Source organism: Hemitrygon akajei, chromosome 11, assembly GCF_048418815.1.
Source record: "Hemitrygon akajei chromosome 11, sHemAka1.3, whole genome shotgun sequence".
Taxonomy (NCBI): Eukaryota; Metazoa; Chordata; class Chondrichthyes; order Myliobatiformes; family Dasyatidae; genus Hemitrygon; species Hemitrygon akajei.
Genome location: NC_133134.1, coordinates 26,681,303 through 26,703,558, shown reverse-complemented (window position 1 = coordinate 26,703,558; position 22,256 = coordinate 26,681,303). Strand labels below are relative to the sequence as shown.

General features: G+C 38.1%; 1 protein-coding gene across 1 annotated transcript in view; it reads right to left on the bottom strand.

Annotated features, from left to right (window-relative positions):
* LOC140735428 (eukaryotic peptide chain release factor GTP-binding subunit ERF3A) overlaps nt 1-22,256 on the bottom strand; it is a 53,166-nt gene that overhangs the window by 12,480 nt on the left and 18,430 nt on the right. The window contains exons 2-7 of the mRNA XM_073060494.1: nt 6,177-6,221; nt 5,694-5,924; nt 4,780-4,813; nt 3,349-3,426; nt 2,325-2,505; nt 1,709-1,863 (exon numbers count right to left, since the gene is read on the bottom strand). Of these exons, the coding sequence (XP_072916595.1) occupies nt 1,709-1,863; nt 2,325-2,505; nt 3,349-3,426; nt 4,780-4,813; nt 5,694-5,924; nt 6,177-6,221 (724 nt within the window). The remainder of the gene's footprint in view (nt 1-1,708; nt 1,864-2,324; nt 2,506-3,348; nt 3,427-4,779; nt 4,814-5,693; nt 5,925-6,176; nt 6,222-22,256) is intronic.

The window sequence follows — 22,256 nt, the reverse complement described above, 5'->3', positions numbered from 1 at the left end:
TTTCAGCGTCACAGTGTTCTGCATTATTACAACAGGCTCACTTCTTGGTTTCTCTTTTAACCAATCCAGACAAACACACTGTAGCTCTGAAGCCAAGAAATGGATTAGAACTAAATATAATCAATACTACATTCAACTTCTGTAATCTTCTGTTTGAACTTCAACAATAACTTAAATATAAAGCAAAATTAAGATAAACATTTCCATTTATTTGGGCTTCCTTTGCAGTCCATGTTATCCAATGAGTATAAAGGCTCATCAAATCCCTCAACAAGTTCACCGTCCAGTTTCCATGCTCTTGAATACAAAGTATAGCATATTGACAGAATGATAGGACACTGGACATTAAAAGATTAAAGGCATTCTGAGAAAGTTGAAAAATTGTGGTCTATTAGATAACCCTGATGAAAGTCAGAGAAAGCCTGAAGACTTTCACTCATTCCTATTTGTTGCACAAACGTGCTTAAAGTACAATACGAAATCTTAACTACTCCATTCAGCTGTGTTGATTAAAACCTGATGTAAATCACACTAATTTAAATTGTTCCAGATAGTTTCAAACCTTTCTTACTCAGTTAAAAAAAAGTGAGCAACAGATAAATTTAACACAGGTCATGCTTGGGTTAAGTAAGGCCCAACTTATGGACACTTCATACATACAAATGAACCTTCTGGGGACTGGCAGGATGGAAGAGGATGGATTAACCTGCTGCTGCAGGCATCTCCTCGAGTGGGAACAGTGTATTTTTGCATGTTGAGCTGAGCTGGAGCAGACTCGCTGAATCAGCGAGGCCATCTGGTGGCCACTCCCTCTGTACTCAGTCTCCTGTCTCTGATCCTCTTCCAAATACTGTTTTTATTCATTTCTGACTGAAAGAGTTCATTCACAGAGGGTTCCCAGGAATGGAACCCTGTTTTAACTTGGGTATTATCTACGGTTTAATAAGAAACCGTAGAAATCTTTATCATTGCATGAACTTCAATCTTTTTGAAAAAATTAGATATGATCAAGTCAAGCTAATTTTCTCTGCCATGGAGAAATGCGCAAAAATAGACAGGAATGCACACTCTTCTACATAACTGGAAAGATTACTTTTAGCATTTTGTACTAGCAAGTTAACTTCACTGGCAATTTACACCTACAAAATGGAAGAGATCATTGGTGAGAATTGTGTTTTTCAAGGCACAGAATTAAGTACCATTTTGTACACTTAATTAGGAATGTGTTCCAGTTCTAGAGCAAAAAAATGTTGATAATGAGCTTGTTTCAGCCTGGAGCCATGAACCTGCCCTAGGAATCAGCACTGCTGTCCTTATTCATGTGGACATCAGTGTTGGAAGCATGGTGGCAAATAGCAAAAACCACAGAAAAGCAGTGACAGCAGAAAACTAATCAAATGCAAATCAGATTTAGAGGCACCAAAGAAATGAACAACCTAATTCCAAACATTTAATTTAGATAAATGAACTGTAAAGAACAGAATTTATGTAACAATATGTAAGGAACAACACTGAATAATGCTTATAGACCTGGAAAAATGTTCCCCTCAATGTAATTCTCAAGCAATTAATTCAGCATGCAATTGCATACCTCTGTGCCATACAACCATTGTGTCAAAATCTACAACATTGCAAAGCATTACAAATAATTAATTGTGCACCGTTAAAATAAACACCTCTCAAAGAACGCACAATGCATCAGTCATACCTATCTTGGCTCCAGCTTACTGTTGGGTCATCCATTTTATTAATGAGAACTATCAGATGTTTTACTCCTGCTGTCTTTGCTAACATTGCATGTTCTCGCGTTTGCCCTCCTTTCTCGAAGCCAGTTTCAAATTCACCTTTCCTGGCTGAGATAACCTAAAGAAAAAGACAATGATATATTTGCTTTTAGATACAAAAACAAATTTCTTTAAGAATGGGAATTTGTTCAATTACCAACAGGTACAATTGAACAGAAGAAATCTAAACTGGCTAGCATCACTACCTCAGAAAACAGGAAAATTTATCGATAATGGCCAAATGGGATTATAAAATGCAGACTTGAGTCTTGTACTGAAATTAACTTCTCTACCACAGAAGAGATACTTATTCCTTCTTGTGAACTCTCAACAATTAAGATCTACCAAACTTCATAGAAATATTTGTTAATTAATTTTTTAAAAAATCTGGCATGTTAAAATTTTGCACTGATTTCCTAGTTCCTAACTTATTTACAAAAATTGAATTTGCGTGGAACAAATGCCTTCAACTCTTCCTATGTCAAATCACTGAATAAATCATCTATCACTAAAGAACAGGTGGATACTTTAATAGCTTACCAAGACAGCAAGATCAGCTTGAGATGCTCCACCAATCATATTTGGTACAAAGCTTTTGTGTCCTGGTGCGTCTAAAATGGTGAAGTGCTTTTTCTCAGTCTCAAAATATGCACGACCTACTTCAACCGTTTTCCCCTTATCCCTCTCCTCTTGATTTGTGTCCAAGGCCCAGGACAAATACCTAAGTATAATGACATTTCATTAAAAGGAGTACAAAGATAAATCAAGCCCACAACTTCACATAACTGATAGGATGAGAACAACTATAATCAAAAAGGCTTTATTCAACATTAAACACATACACTGAATAGTTATGTACTCACAATATGAATACATTTCCAAGTTGTAACAATGTGATCAAGCAACATGAAAAGGGAAGAAACTAGAATGATTTGTAGTATTTTTTATGGATTTTAGTTCTTGGCAATTAAATCATGTGGCTGCATACTGGAAACTTTAATTCCCTCACTTTATTCTCCAGAAATACAGTCAACCCTTGCATTTAAATGGTTCAAAGTATACTTCTTTGAAATCACAGGGCTGCAGATTGCAGTGATAGCAGCCCAGAAGATGTATATCTAATGGGCTTGTGAGCTGTCCAGAAAATATTGCTATAAATTGCCAGTGCCATTGTGCAGGGGGCATAATCCAAAGTTCCCAGCTGCCATCTGCAACTTAATTGGAGCAGGCAGACTAATTTTCAAAAGAGTACTTAAACCATGACAACAGGAAAGCATTACATAAGTACACCTCTCTAACAAGGATCATTCAGCAGACAATGCCAATATAGCTTTTCCTGATATGCTTAAGCCAACCATATGAACTGTAACATCAAATAGAAAGTGGATACCATAATAAAGAACGGTGACCTATTTATTTACTTAATTCTCAATGGATGAATTGCGTTGACAACTGGAGTGTCCAAACACAGACTTAAAACAAAGCAATTACATAAATATAGGAATGGATACCAAACTCCAATTCAGGAATCATCCTGCATGTTGAAACTGCTTAATAATCTTACCATGTTTCTCTATTTTTCTCCTTGGCTTCCCTTTCATACTTTTCCAGTGTTCGCTTGTCCACCATACCAGTAAGATACCTTTATATATAAAAAAACTGCCCATGAAAACTGAACACCTCTTCACTCTAATTTTACTTTGTTCATTTTCTACATCAATTTGTATATTGTTAATCACAATAAAAAGCAGCTAAAGTCAAATGACAAAAGATAGGCATAATTATTCTTTGCTTGGCTTTTTCATATTCCTGCATAAATTCAGGTATTGTAAACACCAATATTCCAGAAAATAGTGACATCCTAAACACATTTTCAATTATAAAATTGACGACTGGCATTTCTATTTGAGTAAGTTTATCCAAGAGAAAAGTTGCCAGTACCACTATGCAGAAGTCTTAGGCACATATATATAGCTAGGCTGCCCAAGACTTTTGCATAGTACTGTAGTAGTTACACGTAATGCACTGTACTGCTGCCACAAAAACCCCCACAAAATTCATGATAAACCGGATTCTAATATGGATCTCTATTGTGGACTGAGAGTGGGAAGCGCCAGAGAAACATTCTGTAATGATCAATAATGCAACTGTTTGGAAACAAATTACCTTGTCTGCTGTATCAGGGCTGGGTGTGTTTGCCCCCCCCCCCCCAAAACCCTGGCACTCCTTCTCTACCACCTGCCCCACATCCCAGATTTACAAACTCGTTCTCCACTTCATGTTGACAAATACGGTACTGTGCAAAAGTCTTAGGCACCCTAGCTGTGTCCAAGACTGACAAATTGATTGATCAGAGACACCAATTTTCTTTCAGATGAAGGGACAACTCTCAAGCAGTTTAAAAAGTTGAAAGACTTAAGCTTCATCTGGTTTGAGTGTAATTCAAATGTTATTTTATTCCAAGTCTGAAATGACTTTTATAAGACTCAAAATTAGTTACAATTTCTTAGTATCCATGATAGAATTGACTGTAAGAAATACAAAGCTTCAAGATTTTAAGCTATGTTATTTACATCAAGATAACCTCTCGATGCAAACTAACAATTCTTATACAGACATAAAAACAGCAAATGTCCTATGGGATAAGTAATCAGCTAATTTTTTGCTTTCAAGCAGTGCCAGTTGATAGTAGAATTCTCCACAGGACACGAGAATTTGATGGCTCTCTCTAATCGTCTTTAGCAAGTAGAAAATTTTGCATTTTACAAACTACAGTTAAAGCAAAAGTTTTCAATACTAATCTATGTACAAGTCTAAATTCCACTGAAGAAAAATGGGCATTGCCAGAGTGAAAGTGTCCCTTTCATAGAGAAGTTACAAGAAATAATAGCCTAATATTGTATTCTATTTGGTAACAAGACAATCAATGGAGAAGTTCAATTAGAGGTTTTCTTACTCCTCGTCTATACTTTCCAGAACACGAACAGTAACTTACATTATTTGCCCACCAATAGTGGATTTTCCAGCATCTGTGGAAAAATAAAAACAGTTATTGCAGAAAAGGCTGAACAAATTTCATATTGTGTGTATTGGCAAGAGTAGAATTTTCCATTAACAAAGGATCTGTTGATATATAAACAATGAATTTCTGGCTGCAACAATGACTGAATGTCAATACAGCATTTTACATAGAGCATAGAACAGTACACCATAGTACAGGCCTTCCAGCCCATGTGCCAACTTTATAAAACCCACTCTCAGATCTATCTAACCCTTTCCTCCTATATAGCCCTCCATTTTTCTATCATCCATATGCCCTTCTAAGAGTTCCTTAAAATGTTCCTAACTGTCTGCCTCTACCATCACCTCTGGCAGGGTGTTCCACGGTCTGGCCACCCTGTGTAAAAAAAAAAAAAAATTCTCTGACATTATTCCTCTACTTTCTTCAAATCACCTTAAAATTATACCCCTCAGTTACCCACTTCCATCCTGGGAAAAAAATTCTCTGGCTATCCACTTGATCTATGCCTCTTATCATTTTGTACATGTCTCACCCTCCTTCATTCCAAGAGGAAAAGCCCTAGCTCGCTGAACCTATCCTCATAGACATGCTCTTTAGCCCAGGCAGCATCCTGGATAAATCTCCTCTGCACCCTCTCTAAAGCTTCAACAACTTTTCTATAAATACGCAACCAGAACACTCACAATATTTCAAGTTTGGTCTAACCAGGGTTTTATAGAGTTGCAACAATACCTCACACCTCTTGAACTCAGACGCCCAATTAATGAAAGCCAACATATGATATGCCTTAACAACCTTATCAACTATTTTATATGAGAAGACTAGTTTACCAAATCAATTTTTAAATTAGGTATTATAAGATCATAGTATTTTATTTATGAACTTACCTACATGACCTATAAATACAACATTCACATGCTCCTTCCTTGGAGCACCTGGCTCTACCACTGCAACCTTTGGTGAAGGTACCTCCTCCTCCTCTTCCATTTCCACTGAAGTAGCCAAAGGTGGACCTCCGTCACCAGCAGGACCACCTCCTGGTTCTGCTTCACTTGGTTCTGCTTTCTGTTCCCATGATTCTTCAGGTCCTGCCTCTGTATCTCCATTTTCTAATAATGCTACAAAATTCAAAATGGTCAGGTCATGGCAGTCATTCAACTTAGAAATACAAAAATTCTGTTACTTGAGTTAGCATCTACGGTATTTATAACATTTATCCAAATCAAGAACAGAAATGAAAATGGAGAAAGCTCAATTTTTGAAATATACAATAGATAAAAATTATAAGGATACATTTGCCATTTAAGTCTTGGTTAATTATGCCAAATCGTAACATTTTTAAGGCTAAAATCCAGCCAAACATTTCTTACCAGCAGGTTCTGAAACTTCCATGCTGGGATCAATAGCATCAGGCCCTGCAAGACAAAAGAATTATTTGTTTGAAATAGCAACTAAAGTTAGTTAATTGCCTCGGAATACCGACAATACAACTGTTGGAAGGTTACACTGGAAAAGAAATTAATCTTACTGATAACATTTATGACATACTGTTGAGGAGGAGCACTGTAACTACACCATACATTAGAAGGCTAGACATGCATCTAAAACCATGAAAGGTAAATATGAGCCCAAATGCAGAATACTGAAGAGGTCCTGATACACTGAAGTCTTGCAAAACCTTGGACTTGCATTTGGAAGACCATTTGCAGTTCTGAAGAAATTTTAGGAGACAAATATTTTAAAAAATCATGAAACTCAGCAGTTTAAACAAAATAAAAAACATCAAAATAGACCCAAGAACTTGAGGCTGAATATTCACATTAAGGTTGACAGTTGACCAAACAGACCTGCAGATAGCTGACTAGCAGAGGCAGAAAGGCTACTGCTTCAGTTTCAACAATGTCAAGTGTGGAATTCACACATTCTCCCAGATTCCTCTAGGCACTCCCATTTTCACCCACACCCTCAAGACTAGCGGGATGGGATGTATGTATGAGTTACTGGTTTATATTTGTCACAGGTACAGAGCTACAATGAAAATACATATAGATGCCATGCATTGAGATAGTATAGGGAAAACAATAAGATTAAAGCCATGACAAGGTAGATTGTGAGGATAGGAATCCACCGTTAACGTACTAAGAATTGTTCAATAGTCTTGTAATCATGGGATAGAAGCTATCCTTCAGATTGGTGCCCGATAAGACTTTAAGGGAATACGGGGTGCCTGATGGTCAGCATGGGCACAATGGGCCTATTTCCATGCTGTATTAATTCTATGGTTAAGATAATAAGGATAATATCTCCAGATGTCATTCTAACAAGGTACAAGTTCAAAATGGATTATTAAAGAATGATAGGGAAATGTAAGAGAGTATTTGGAGAAAGATTTAAAAGCATTTAGATAAATTGTATTTAACTGAGTTTCTCTGCAAGATGTTATCTGGTTGAGGCTGAATTAATTAATCTTTTAAAAGGTGTGGATAAGACTACGTGAAGCAGCCTGCTTTAGTTAGATTTAAAAATACATACATTGAAACAGCCAGCACAGATTCCATGAGTGAAGTAATCCTTGTATTGTAAACTAAACCACTGATCTACTGAAATTCTTATACAATGTACATCAAAATAATGAGTTGAATATTAAAAGAAAATCTGGAATTTTGCTCATCTTACTTTCATTACCACTGAAGTACTAACAAAATACTCAAATGACAGTGAAGTAATAGTCTCAAATTTTCAGCAAGTTAATGCACCAGTTTAATATTACAGTAAAAGGAAAAAATAAACATAACCCAATTGTTTACAGTGCCACAGTATCTGTGACATTAACAAATGGAAAATTGGAGATCATGAAACAATATTCTGTCCACAGGAGAATTCATTGTTGTGAAGTTGCCGAAAGAGCAGGAGAAATGCATTATCTCAAACAAGGCATAAGTAAACTTCTTTTAAAAATTATAAGTCAGTCAGTCTAATAAAATGAAAAACACTAGACAGTTAAGCCTTCAAGCTAAATTTAATCCAAAGTGAACTATTTAATGTTTGCTAAGGTGGCTACTTATGCTCTTTAACTGTGCACATATAGCTGAGAAAGGGTTAAAAAAACAATTGTTAGAAATCAACAGTTCTTGGTGCACAATGGCACCTTGGGGAGTTTTACCAGACCCATAAATGAATATCAAAATCCAACAGAAAAACTCAACTTGAAGAGGGAAGTTTGCTGATCTGTATCTGCTTCAAAATCTCAATAATTTAAAGTTACATTCTCAAAATCTGATGAAGCATTAGTCACACATTTCTGAAGCTTTTTTATACTTAGATCATAGTAAACAGTCCATTTCAAGATATAGATAGTCAGTGCTATATATAAAATGGGAAAGGGACCCTTCAATCCATCAAGATATTATTGGCTGTCAAATACCTATTTGCATGAATCATAGATTAATCTCATTATATGTTTCTGACATAAATATAAAAACTCCCCAGATTGAATGTCTTCTTCAAATAATCTACCACCCCACACCTTTGGGAAGTGGAAGAAAACAGAGCACGCATAGAGACAAGGAAGATGTGAAATCTCCATACATGTAACACTGAAAACTGGGACTAAACCCAGTTTGCTGGAACTGTAAAGCAGCTGCTCTACTGGTTTTGCTGACAAATCTGCAGGGACGAAGTTAATCCAAATCAGTCCAACATTTGAATTCCAGAATTAGTGACAGATTTACACACTGTCAGATTACTTTGCCACTCTTCACATCTTGTCCAGGGGGCAACTCATCTTGCTGATCAGCATTTACAAATGGAGTAATCACATCTTGGGTCATATTTCAATCTATACCTGGCACAATCTGATATCCCGGTGATTTCAAAGCAGGTGGTTAAGCTGCAGATTCTACTTAATATTTTGCACTCTTAGCAAAATTATATTCTTTGAAAAGTTAAATATTTGTGGTGATTTCTTTTGAACTTACAGTCCTTTAACATCTTGGACTATTTTTACTGTGCCCACAGTCTGTTTTTTTTAATCAATTATGCTATTGTTTGCACTGTTGTAATTATGTGGTTCTGTGCAGGTCTTGTAGCTTTAGTTTTTGGTCTTGTTTTTGTCTGGTGGCTTTGGAGCTCCTTTCCGGGGAACACGCTAGACGGTAGCGCGATATTAATACACAGCAGCCTCTCCGGACTCTGGATTGGGGATTGCCAAGCGTTACGTGGATTTTCTGGTGTAGTCTGTTTTGTCATATGCTTTTGTGATATCATTCTGGGGGAACGTTGTCTCATTTTTTAACTGCATTGCATTTGTGGTTTCTAAATGACAATAAACTGAATCTGAATATTTCAGTCGGGTAAAAACAGGAATAAGTTTACCAGTTGTCAAATTATTCATATATGAATACTTCTTCCCTGTACTTATGAACTTGGCAATTGAAGAAAGGAACCACCTCATATTGCAGCCTGCATTTGTGAGAAAACAATAGATATTGCTGACCTAGACTTTTCTTCTTAAGTCTCAAATACCTTTGACTTGCAGATATCTAATTATAGTATAATTTAGGGTGGTACAGTAGCATGGTGGTTAGCATAATACTTTACTGTACCAGCGACTCAAGTCCAATATGGAGTTTATGTTCTCCCTGTGACTGCGTGTGCTTCGTCCAGGCACTCCAGACTCCTCCCCCCCCACCCCCAGTCCAAATGTACCATGGGACATTAGAACAGAATTAGGCCATTTGGCCCACCGAGTCTACTCCACCAGTTGATCATGGCTGACCTGTTTCCCCACTCAAACTCATTCTCCTGACTTCTCCCTGGGCTAACTAATCAAGAACCTATCAATCTCCATCTTAAATACACCCAATGATCTGGCCTCCACAGCCACCTATGGCAACGAATTCCATAGATTCAGCTCTGGCTAAAGAAATTTCTTCTCATCATCCCTATTCTGAGGCCATGCTCTCTGGTTCTACATTCCCCCACAAAAGAAAACATCTTCTCCACATCCACTCTATCTAGGTCTTTCAATATTTTGAGGTTTAAAAGAGACCCTCCCCCATTCTTCTAAATTCCAGTGAGTACAGGCCCAGAGCCATCAAAAGTTCCTCATATAATAAGCCTTTCATTATCTGTATTATTTTCTTGAACCTTCTTCGAACTCTCTCCAATGTCAGCACTTCCTTTCTTGGATAAGGGACCCAAAACTGCTCACAATACTCCAAATGAGGCCTCACCAAAGCCTTATTAAGCCTCAGCATTACATCCTTGTTTTTATATTCTAGTCCTTTTAAAAAGAAATGCAAACATTGCGATTGCCTTCCACCCTATTGACTCAATCTGCAAGTTAACCTTGAGGGAATCTGATTTTTGAAGTTTCTCCCTGTTTAGCAAATAGTCTATTCCTTCTAACAAAATACATTACCATACACTTCCCAACACTTTCCCATCTACCACTTCTTTGCCCATTCTCCTAATATATCAGTCGTTCTGCATCCTTCTTGCTTCCTCAACACCACCTGCCCCTCAACCTATTTTTGTACAGTCTGCACACTTGGCCACAAAGCCATCAATTCCATCATCCAAATCATTGACAAAGTAAAAAGAAGTTGTCCCAACACTGACTTGTATAAAACACTAGTCACCAGCAGCCAATCAGAAAAGGGCCCCTTTATTCCCACTCTTTGCTTTCTGCCAATCAATGCTAGTACCTTCCCTGTAATACCATGGGCTCTCAGCTTGTTCGGCAGCCTCATGTGCCACAACTCAAAGGCCTTTTGAAAATCCAACTACACAACATGTATCCATTTACCTTTGTCTATCATGCTTGTTATTTCCTCAAAGACTTCCAAAAGATGCGAGGCAAGATTTTCCCTTCAGAAAACTATGCTGGCTGTGGCCTATTTTATCATGTGCTTCCAAGTACCCCCAAACCTTGTTCTTAACAGTCAACTCCAACATCTTCCCAACCACTGAGGTCAGGCTAACTGGCTTGCAATTTCCTTTCTTCTTCCTTCATCCCCCATCCCTTCTTGAAGAGTGGAGAGACATTTGCAATTTTCCAGTCCTCCAGAACCATACTGGAGTAATTACATCTATTGATTCTTGAAAAATCATTACTAATGCCTCTGCGATCTTGTCATCTACCTCCTTCAAAACCCTGGAGTGTATTCCATCCGGTCCAGTGATTTACCTACCTTCAGACCTTTCAGGGTTTTATTCCAAGGCTTTCTTGTAATACCTCAGAAATACAAAGGCAGTTTGTATAATCTTACTGAGTACTGCTCACATAGAACCAGATATAGTGTAACAATGATTTTATGTAGCTCAAATTCAAGGCCTCATTGAATCTTAGCACAAATATGAAATGCACTATATATTCTTAAGTTTTATAAATAAAAAATAACCAAATTTACTTCATTTGAAGCTTAATTTATTACCACAAATCGGCAGTTTCAGAATTAAAAGTACTAAAACATGAGCTTTAATGCACCACTTCCCAATGTGAAACTATTGATATTCAGTCAAGACATTAAAATCCATGTAGAAATATTGAAAGGAGAAACATGCTTCAAGGCTGTTCCCCCATTTGATATCAGCCACTATTGCAATACCATATTCACACTTTCTCCCCGTATCCCTTCATGGTACATTTAGAAATTTCTCTTAAAACACATTAAACTTTGTCTCTTCCACCTTCTGTTGTGCCAAATTCCACGAGCTCACTATTCCATAAAGAAATTTCTCCTCACTGAGTTCTAAATGTCTTATGTTGCAACTATGACAACTGGTTCTGGACAACCTTGGACTCTACCTCTCAATATCTGCCCTGCCCCATCAAACTTATTAACGATGTGTTCAATTATTTCTCTAAATTGTGTAGCATATACAATGCTTCACACCTCCCCACCATTTCTGATCTTTTAAAATCTGCAAATAGACCAATTAAGTTCTTGTCTTTGTTCATCATATTGCTTGCTTATAAACTTCAAGGTTACACACACACACACACACAAATTTTCAGACTGACAGCCATGATGCAGTAAGATTGGAAACTGCATTTAGGGTTAGAAAGCTTCAGTAGACAGTGATAGAGGAGAAAGTGCTGACATTTCCTGTTGAAGAAATTTGAGTTTTGATTAGTTTAAATGAGTTCAAAGTGGCAGAAGTGATGAAGTTGTGTGAGGGGTAAGAGGAAAGAGAAGCAAACAGGGTAGAAACAGCAAAAAGAAAGTGCCAATTGTGAAGTACAAGGAGCTAGTGACATTTGGGAAAGCGTGCAAAATGGTTAAGTAATATTGGGTCTAGCAAGCATAAATGGAAATAGCTGAATTAATTGAAAATTTAGACTATGTTGAGATTGCAAAGCTGCCATGTACCTCAAAAAAATGAGGCACTATTGAAGCTGATCTTGAGCCCCACTCTAAACTGCAAGAAACTGAAGTCCAAGGACCCAGGATCAGAGAATTAAAATTACTTACAAACAGAAGCTCCATGTCATGCTTGCTTTGCAGCAATATTGACTGTTATTGTTTTGACAAAAGAGCTCAGAATCACATGCATTGAGATACAAAGAATTTGTGCATTTCTACTACCAAATGCCAAGTAAAAACACAACACAGATGGGATCAGCTGAAGTCCCAACAAGAGCAACTCCACCTTATACTTGCATTTGATGAGTTTACTGCCAATTTTGTGGATTAGAACAAAGCATCCGCTATATTAACCTTCCACTTTTGCAGAGTGAATGCTACATTAGTATCAAAACTAAGGAATCTTTCAGGATTGGTTTTTGTAATGCCCTTGAGTGATGGAAAACAAACAATACTTATATATGCAATTTACCAGCTTGTCCGCCGAGTGAGCATGGCTCTATGCCAGTATCACTAATTTATCAAATAAATCTTGATGGTTAACAGTGAATATTCAGTTTTCCAGATGATAGCAAATACGTTGGATAAAGAATATTCGTCTGTACTACCCTTTGCAGAAAGTTCAGGATATTAATGGAGTTTGCACTTTTGACTGCAGGTTGGAAGAAGGGCTGGCTCTCACTCCTGTAGGCGCTCAACAGATCTATAAAATTTTGTGGGCCTCATACCCATCTTCCAAAACAAAAGGCTTAAAACCCGAAAGTGTAGCAATCAATCTCAAGTCTTAGGGACTTACTTAAATAGTCACTTCAGATGCAGCATTTAGTGTACTGGAAGAGAAGAGAAAAATTCAAGTTTACTGTTCAACCTTAACTTCACAGGAGAGGTGATCAGCATCCCTGATCTGCTGCAGTTCATGCACTGATGTACAATGATATGATGACTTCTTTAAATCAGGACCTGCTGCAATCTGATTCAACACCAGTAAAGTGATAGAAAAAACAACTGGCTGTAATAATTCAACAGGTTGAGCAGCATCTATTGGGGTGAAACCCTGCATTAGTTGTGAGCGCAGAGAGGGAAGATGTTCAGCAAAAGAACGAAAGAAAGGATGAAATGAGACGGTAGGGTGACTGATGACAAGCAGGTATATGTGATGAGGGGTAAGTCTTGGAATACTCCCCCAACTGGGAAGTGTCCCAAGTCCAGTCTGCCTCTCCGCTACTTGCTCCACCTACTTATCATCTTTATTACCCTGTCCTTACTCCACCGAAAATCACCTGCTGACCAACCTTAACAATATTCTCCCATCAGCAACCCATTTCCACCCCCCCCCCCACTCCCCGCATCACCACTTGACACCGGTCATCTGCTTCTCCACTCAGTGTTGATGCAGGACTGCAACAAATATTTAGAATTCCTTCCCTCTTCCCCACAGAAGCTGCTCAACCCACCAAGTTATTTTTACAGATTGTAGGTTGCTCCATACTCCAACATCTGCAGCCTCTTGTGGCTGCAAGGATAAACTGTGGCCATGCTAAAGCTCATGCTCACCATTTTACCCACTGGAATATCAGGGAAGGGAGACACCTGTAATTAACTCTTTACAATATACAGATCACCATGTTATTTACAAACTGCCATCTGAAGAACAACACATGAAAATAGAGCACACTATCAAGCTCCTCAGGCCTGCCCCAGCATTTAATGATACAATTTAAACTGGGCTCAACATATCTTTCATACACTTCTCCATACCCGAGTACTAATCAAACATTTGTCTTATTTAAATATTTTTATTGATTCATCCCCCACCTTCAGCCAAGGCAGAAAATTCCAGAGGTTCACTTTCCGTGAGAAGAATTTCTATATACCTCAGTTTTAAATAACTGGCCTCTTATTTATAGTTAGGTCCCACTAGTGAAAATTTTCCAACATCTTCCTTGTCAAATGATCTTGTATGCTTGAATAAGGTTATCCTTCTTCTGAACTTAATGAAATACAAACCCAAACTCTTGGGGATCCTCTCATCCAAGGATTTATCCTGGCGAATTTTCTTTCAACCGCTTCTAATGTTACTAAATTATTTTCTTTTGTAAGGGGAACAAAATTGCACACATTTCAGGATAAGCCTTACTAACACCTTATTTTTAAACCCCAATCTCTGCAATAAGGGCCAAGAATGATAAACCTGCCTGCTAGCCTTTTGTGATTCATGCATTAGAGCATCTAGATCCTCCTGTCCTGAACTCAATTGATCTCTCTCCATTTAGATTATAATCTGCTTTTTGATACTTCTTACTTAAGTGGATGACCTCGTATTATACTTTGTTACATTAAACTCCATCTGTTAGTCTTTTGCCCACTTACCCAATCTATACCTTATAGCAGATTCACAGCACCCTGATCAGGGCACTCCCTTCCTTCTGTCCATTTTTGTGTTAATAAGAAAAATGACAGCAAGATTTGTAGTACAGAGACATGGCAAAGCAAACTGTTCTTGTGTGGATAACATTAAGCTTCTTAGTTCCTTTGACTAAACTAACCTAACCATTGTAGCATTCTTTCAAATCTGACCTGAACTGTTCTTCAATATATCAAAAACATAATATTCAGATCCTGCTTTAAGAGAGCATGAAACCAAACTAAGTAAGAGTCTTCTGAAGTAACAAAATCAGGAGCAAATATCTGGCTACGATATAGCAGAAATGAAGCTGAGTATACAGCAACAAAATCAGGGTATTTTATTTTTAATATTAACCAGTAGAGAATCAAGACATCGCCCAGTTGAAAATACAAGTTAGAAAGAGTGCAGTGAAAAGTTTGTCACTTAATAGCACTTTATCCACAGCTGTCTCGCAGCACAGAATATCGTTCGTCACATGGTACAATGCACCTGTCTTTGTACATACAACAACATGTCCTTCAAAGTCGGCAAAGCCCGAGGAGAAATGAAAAATTTAGGTACTGGGTCACGGAGAATATGTTTGAAAATGTCTGACGTTTTATATCCTTGGACAATTTAAACAGTCTACTCTGCACATGTTGGTTCCTCATATCAATACAACAAGAAAACTGAATTGACCAAAAATTTGTTGACTGTATTGTTTACCCTCATCTTTTTTGTTTTGTTATCGGTACTGCTAAGCCATCAGCTTCAGACATCCATCATAACCTTCAGTAATTTCAGTCCTACCTCTGGTTGCTATATTGTGATTTATCACTGACTGATGAATAGGAAACAGCTATTTGTCCACGTTGAGTGGAATAGCACATCAAATGTAGCCTGTACAACATGCATGACTCTAAAGGCATAAAGCAGCAGATCCTTTTGTTTTGCTAAAATTTATTTGGTGCCAATTCCCCTCAGCTTAATCAATGTCAATTTGATATTCAAGGACTGTGTGAAAATTGTTAAAATCAGCTGTTACTTGCTTTGACAAGTTAATTTCTCCCTTTGATTCCAAATTCTTATAAACCCCCATGACAGAAAGTCTAGAACTTACACCAATAGTCAACTTTAAATAGCGACAACAATCTCAAGTTCAGAGTCACTTGCATCATTTGAGGTGATTGTTCATTGACTCCTGCAGTAGAGTGGATCTGACAACTGTTCAGATGACGAACCAAGTGTACTTCCTTTCAAAATCCCATTTTTAGCTCTCCACTCTCTTCCACTCACAAACAAGAAGTTGATCACAAAGTCTGACCTCTGAGCTTTTGACTTGTGATCAATTTTTCATTTCACACGGGCCTCTCTACTATTGTTTACTTGATTTCTCTTGTCAGCAGCTTGAGTTCCCCCCCCCCCCCACATAAAAGTTAACAGAATCTGAGATGAGTACTAGGAAAGCATATTTCAAGATGTGCAACCAATGATGGATTTGAGATTTACATTTCCAAAGGTCTCAGCTTCATGTATTTCCTATGGATTGTTATATACAAGCACAGGTGGATGTTGATATTATTAACTGTCTGCACAACTGTATCATGCCCAGTACAAGAGCTTGTGCAACAGTCAAAAATATTAGATCTGCATGTCTACTGTTGTTCAACTTGTTAGATTCTTTAAATTTTAGAAACTTACAGCACGGCAATATGCCCTTTCAGCCCAATGAGCCCATGCTACTCAATTACACCCATTACTAATCTATAGATTTAGGAATGTCGGAGAAAACCCATGCAGCAACAGTTTCGAGCTATATTTCAAGATTTTGGTTTAATATGATGCTGATCTAGTCCTGCCTCAAAGTTAATCTTCCTTGACAATAATGTACAATGAAAAAGCATGCAAGTAAAATTCACTCTGGCAGACATGACAGCAATCTCCAAGTATTTCCTCAAACTGAAGTAATTTTGCACAGATACTTTTCTGGCTGCAGCCAAAAACCAGGAAAGCATGCACTTTTGGTCAGGTGAAGTTTCTTCACTTGACCCATGTGCAACAAAAACCCATTGAGATGAACTAACTGCAATCTGGCACAGAAATATGTCAATTATTTTAGATGTTATCTCAATCATATTTTTGCTGTACTAACGCAAAAAAACATTGCCCCCTTTTCATTAAAGGACAAGTTTAATATAATTATAGAATTTTAATAGCCTAATTTAATAGGCACGTGTATAAATACAGTCAAGGAAATGTTATCTGACTGCTCAAAAATCCCAAATAGCTTGTCAAGGAGCTCAACAGGAAATATTTGCTGAACTCCCCATCAACACCCTGGAGCTTTGGCTCCTTCATTCCCCATCCATTTATCGAGCCACAACTCCTGCATTCATTTGGAGTGCAACTGGTTCTGTTGGCCATGCTTTCCTGAAATCATGGGCTCTTGCTTCCTATGCACACTTCAAATACATTGTAACAGTCATCCCGCTCCAAATCTTTAAACAAAAAGTGAACCGAGATTGTGTCGGAGTATTAATAGAATGACATCTAATAGTCCAGAAAATCTGCAACCTGACAAAGTTCCAACAGAGTTTAACTGAATGTGATTTCCAAAGCACTAATTGGCTGGAAAAGACTTGAAGCCTTAAGGTTGATTTATACTTGTGCGTACAGGCTAAGCCGCAGCCTGTGCCGTAACCCTGATTTTCATGTCTGCGTCACTCTATGCCATAGCAAGCATGCGCTGGTGTGCGCCAAAACACTAGTTGGCAGTGGGGTTTCTATGCCACTGTCTTGAGTTTCTTCGTGAGAGACATGGACGAGGAAATGCATTTCAAACATTTTCACATGTCAGCAGGTAGATTTGACGATTTGGTTAATCTATTTCGTATCAGTGTACGCACAGCCTACAGACATGGCGGAGAAGAAACAATTGGAAATGTGATGCTACCAAGCGGACCAATCACAGTTGTTGCGGTCTGTGTCGCCGTGATGCATGAGTAACCTTTCTGGAGAGGTGCACGTCACCCTATGGCATAGGGTACGCGATACCCAAGGCATAAATGCGACACACAAGTATAAATCAGCCTAAAGGGTCTCTAGAAATGTCTTTCAGATGAATGATTACAACCTCCAATCCATTCTCTCACTTACATGTCAGCTGATCTAGCCTGGATAGATATTTTCTATTTGAATCACAATGCTGCTTAAATTTCCCTTGAAATATAATACAACAGTGATTTGCAAATAATCATTAGGATAGATTATAAGAGCAGGTTTCACCATACAAACGTACACAAGAACTTGGGAGCAGGAATAGACTACTGGTTCCTCAATTCTACGCTGCAATTCAGTATGGCGGCCAATTTACAATGGCCTCTACTTCTCTTCTGTGCCAGATCCCCACATGCCTCAATTCCTCAATCTTTCAAATATTTAAGGTTGAGATAAATGTAGCTAATATGTTCCATATGTTCGGATATGTCCATACATGGCCTCCTCTACCCGCCAAACTTCGGTTGGAGGAACAACATCTCATATACGTTCTAAGTAGTCTCCAGCCCCTTGGTATGAACATCGAATTCTCCAATTTCCGGTAATTCCCTTCCTCTCCCTTCCCCATCCCACCTCTACTCTGTCTCCTCTTCTAGCTGCCTATCACCTCTCATGACTCTGCCTTCTTCTACTACCCATAGTGCTTTCCCCTTAGATTCCTTCTTCACCTCTCCTGCCTATCCCCTCCCCCACCCCTTGATCTTTCCTCTGATTGGTTTTCCACCCTCCCCCCACCTTCTTTATAGGGCCCCTGTCCCCCCTTAGTTCTGACGAAGGGTCTCGACCCGAAACGTTGACCGCTCCTTTCAACGGATGCTGCCTGACCTGCTGAGTTCATCCAGCTTGTTTGTACGTCTTGATTTGACCACAGCATCTGCAGTATACTTTGTGTTTAATGTAGCTAATGATCTGGCCTCCATTACCCCCAAGGACAAAGAATTCTAGAGACTCATTACCTTCTGAGAGAAGATATACTCATAACTTCGAGAACATTAAGTGATCCCTTAAAAATGTAAAAATAAAATACCCTGCATGCTGAAAATAGAAAATATAGGAATACTCAGGTAACCAACTGTGTCGAGAGAAGCAGCTGATGTTTCAACCTCATGACCAGAAGTCCCGAGCTTGAAAAGTTGTGGATTAAAATGTTAACTCATCACACTCCTGATCTGCCATTTCCAGCATTTTCTTGTCTCATCCCAGAATGAAATACAACGCTGTAGTGTTTAAACACTAAAATGGAGATTTTAAGAACAGAAAGATATTTTGTGAAATGCTCAACCCAAACCCTAATTAGCTTAATCAAATACCCTAGAAAACCCAAACACAAGAGATAAACAGTCAAAGTTTAAGCCAAACTGAACAGGAAAAAAAGATGTCCACTAAGCCCTCGAAGACTGTTCCGTAAAGGACCATAAAAATTACAGAGTCACTTATTGCTATTGCTTTATACAAGTTAAATATTTGTGAAGGAATTGAGCATGTCATTTTCCACGGAAAACCAATTATTATAGTTCATCATAGGAAACACTCTTTCCAACTAATGAAATAATTCACATTTTCTAATCCACAGAAGTACAATTCCTGAATTAGGAACACAATGGGAAATTATGAATAATACATCTGCACTCTTCTTACCTATTGCTTGACATGGGCAGAAAACATTAGCTCCTTGAGATTACTTTGTCTTTACTTGAAAGTAATATTAAATTCACTAACAAGAGTAAATCTGCAGATGCTGGAAAACCAAATAACACACAACAAAATGCTGGAGAAACTCAGCAGAGCTGGAGGAAAAAAAGAGATGAGGAGTCAAAAGGTGGGGGGGGGGCAGAGAAACAGGGCTGGAGAAGAGGGAGTCTAATAGGAGAGGACAGAAGGCCATGGAAGAAAAAGGGGAAGAAGCACCAGAGAGAAGCAATGGGCAGGCATGGAGAGTAGGTGAGAGAGGGAAGGGGAATGAGGAATAGAGTGGGGGGGGGGGGGGGGGGGGAGAGGAGAAGAAAGAGGGTCCATACTGGAAGTTCAAGAAATCGACATTCATGCCATCAGGTTAGAGGCTACCCAAATGGAATACAAGGTGTTGTTCCTCCAACCCGAGTGTGGCCTCATTGTTACAACAGAGGAGGCCATGGATGGACATATCAGAATGGGAAGAGGAAGTAAAATGGGTGGCCACTGGGAGATCCCTCTTTTTCTGGCAGGTGGAGTATACGTGCTTGGGGAAGCAGTCTCCCAACCTACATTGGGTCTTATTGATATACAAGAGGCCACACTAGGAGCACTCGATACAACAGATGACTCCACAAACTCATAGGTGAAGTGTTGCCTCACCTGGAAGGACTGTTTGGGCCCTGAATAGTAATGAAGGAGGAGGTATAGATGCAGGTGTAGTACTTGTTCCACTTGCAAGGATGCAATGGACAAGGAAGTCACGTAGAGAGTGATCCCTCCACAAAGCAGAAAGTGTGGTGGCAGGGGGAGGGAAAGATGTGCTTTGTAACTTTCTCCAAATGGCATTTTAACTTTGACTGTCATTTTTCTTTATTCAGTTTTCCCCATTGGAAAATAGACATGTATAACCAGTTATATTTATTAAGCATTTATGGGTCTATTCGCTTTACTCACTGAAGCCAATCCTGCCATTTTCACTGTCGCACTGATGTATGCTTTGCATGCTTCTTAAATTTTTATAGCTCTTTCAGTCCAATGTCTTAACATAATCCACAAGAAATAGCATGACCTTTTCAATTCATTTGGTGTCACTTCCAGTCTATATATCCTTACTAATACCAAAATAACTTTTCCCTTCTACTCCATTTGTTCATACATGGATCAATAATCAAAACCACTCATTGCTTGAACTGCTGATATTGGAGCATTTTAAACTATAACTATATTGAAAAACCTGCTTCAACTTGAAATTAGCTCCATAATGTACAAAAAGATCCTTTTTCAGGACTGGAAGGAAGGTGGAAAACACCAGTTTAGAATTCTTGTGTAGTACTGAACTGTTAAAGGGAAAGACCACCTATTCCCAGCAATTATCTGACAGGTAATACGTGTAGATGTAGCTAAAAACTAGAAATATAATACTAAGAGATTAAAACAGAGAAAAAAATTAATGCCTTCATTAAAGATAAATTCAGAGCCAATTTCACAAGGTCAATGTAACAAAGGTGAAAGGAAAACAAATGTTATGAAAATTGATTTGTTTGTACAATCCTTCAAATGACAGGAACTTACAAAGCTCCCGAAGAAAGTTGGTGAAATTCTTTGATGTATTTGGAGTGCACACCAGGTAAGTGGAGAAAAAGCTGGAGAAAATGGGATTAAAAAAAGCATGATCAAAATAAATCTTCAAAATGGAGATGCTATTTTGGGAGAGAATTGTCAATCAGGCCTTGGCAGTTTTACACATGGAACCCAATGACAGAGCAAAGGGCATAACGGAGTAGAACTTAAGACAGAGTTGAATCAATAGTTTAAAGGACTAAAGAGTTTACATAGGAGCTGTCAAGACAATCAATGGATGATTTTGTTTTTAAAATGAACAACCATAGAACAGAAACCATTGTACTTCACCAAAAACAGGACTGAATAGATCATCTTAATGTGGGATAGAATAAAACGTTTAATGTGCAGAACTATGCAGAGGGCAGATGTTCAGCCAACAACCAGGAAATGTATTCATCTTACAAAGTACAACATGGAGAGAATATAAACTCAGCTCAGAGCTGAATTGAATTCTGAAGCAGCAACCTCAAAGAAAATGTATTTGCCAGCAAGTGCAAAGTTTGCTGAGGTGGACCCAAACTCAAAGTTCAATGGGAGGAAATGAACTCTACCTAAAATGATTTTGGGCACGTTATCTGTGGAAGAGCAAGGTAGAGAAGCTGATGCTATTAACAATTTTTAATGCATAACTTGGCATCTATTGATGAAATAAATCTATCTGCATTGAACACTCACCTTTTCCAAGCTCTAAAGTCATATTTAATTGAACACATGAATTGTGGTAAAGGCAGTACATAGGTGCAATGTTATTTGAATGGCAGAGAAGATAGTTTTTGGAGTTAACCTCCACAGATCAATGAATACAGCAAGATAAGTGGATAAAGTGGCTAAGATTATCTTTATGAAACTTGCTTTTCTTGTCAGGAGATAATGCTAAAACTATACAAAAATGGTAAAAGTCACATCCAGAGAACTATGTACAATTTTAGACGAACAATACAAGAAGACAGTGTAACAGAGGACAAAGAAGAGATTTATAAAGGATGTTGCCAAGATAGAAGAAATAAAATATTGAGATGAGTGAGGCTGTGTACACAAAATTATAAAAGGACATTGCTGCTTTGGTAGAAAAGTTGATTAAGAGATAATGATTAAAAATTGGTAGAAAGAAAAACGGAGTTGAATGAAAATTTTGTTCCATCGAATAATTGGGGCCTAAATTCATTGACTGATATGTTGGAGACTAGAGGTCCATCTAAATTTCAAAACAAAACCCAAATATGGCCAGAATTGATCAAAGTATTATAAATTCACAAACACGAGGAAATCTGCAGATGCTGGAAATTCAAACAACACACACAAAATGCCGAAATGTCGACAGTGCTTCTCCTTATAGATGC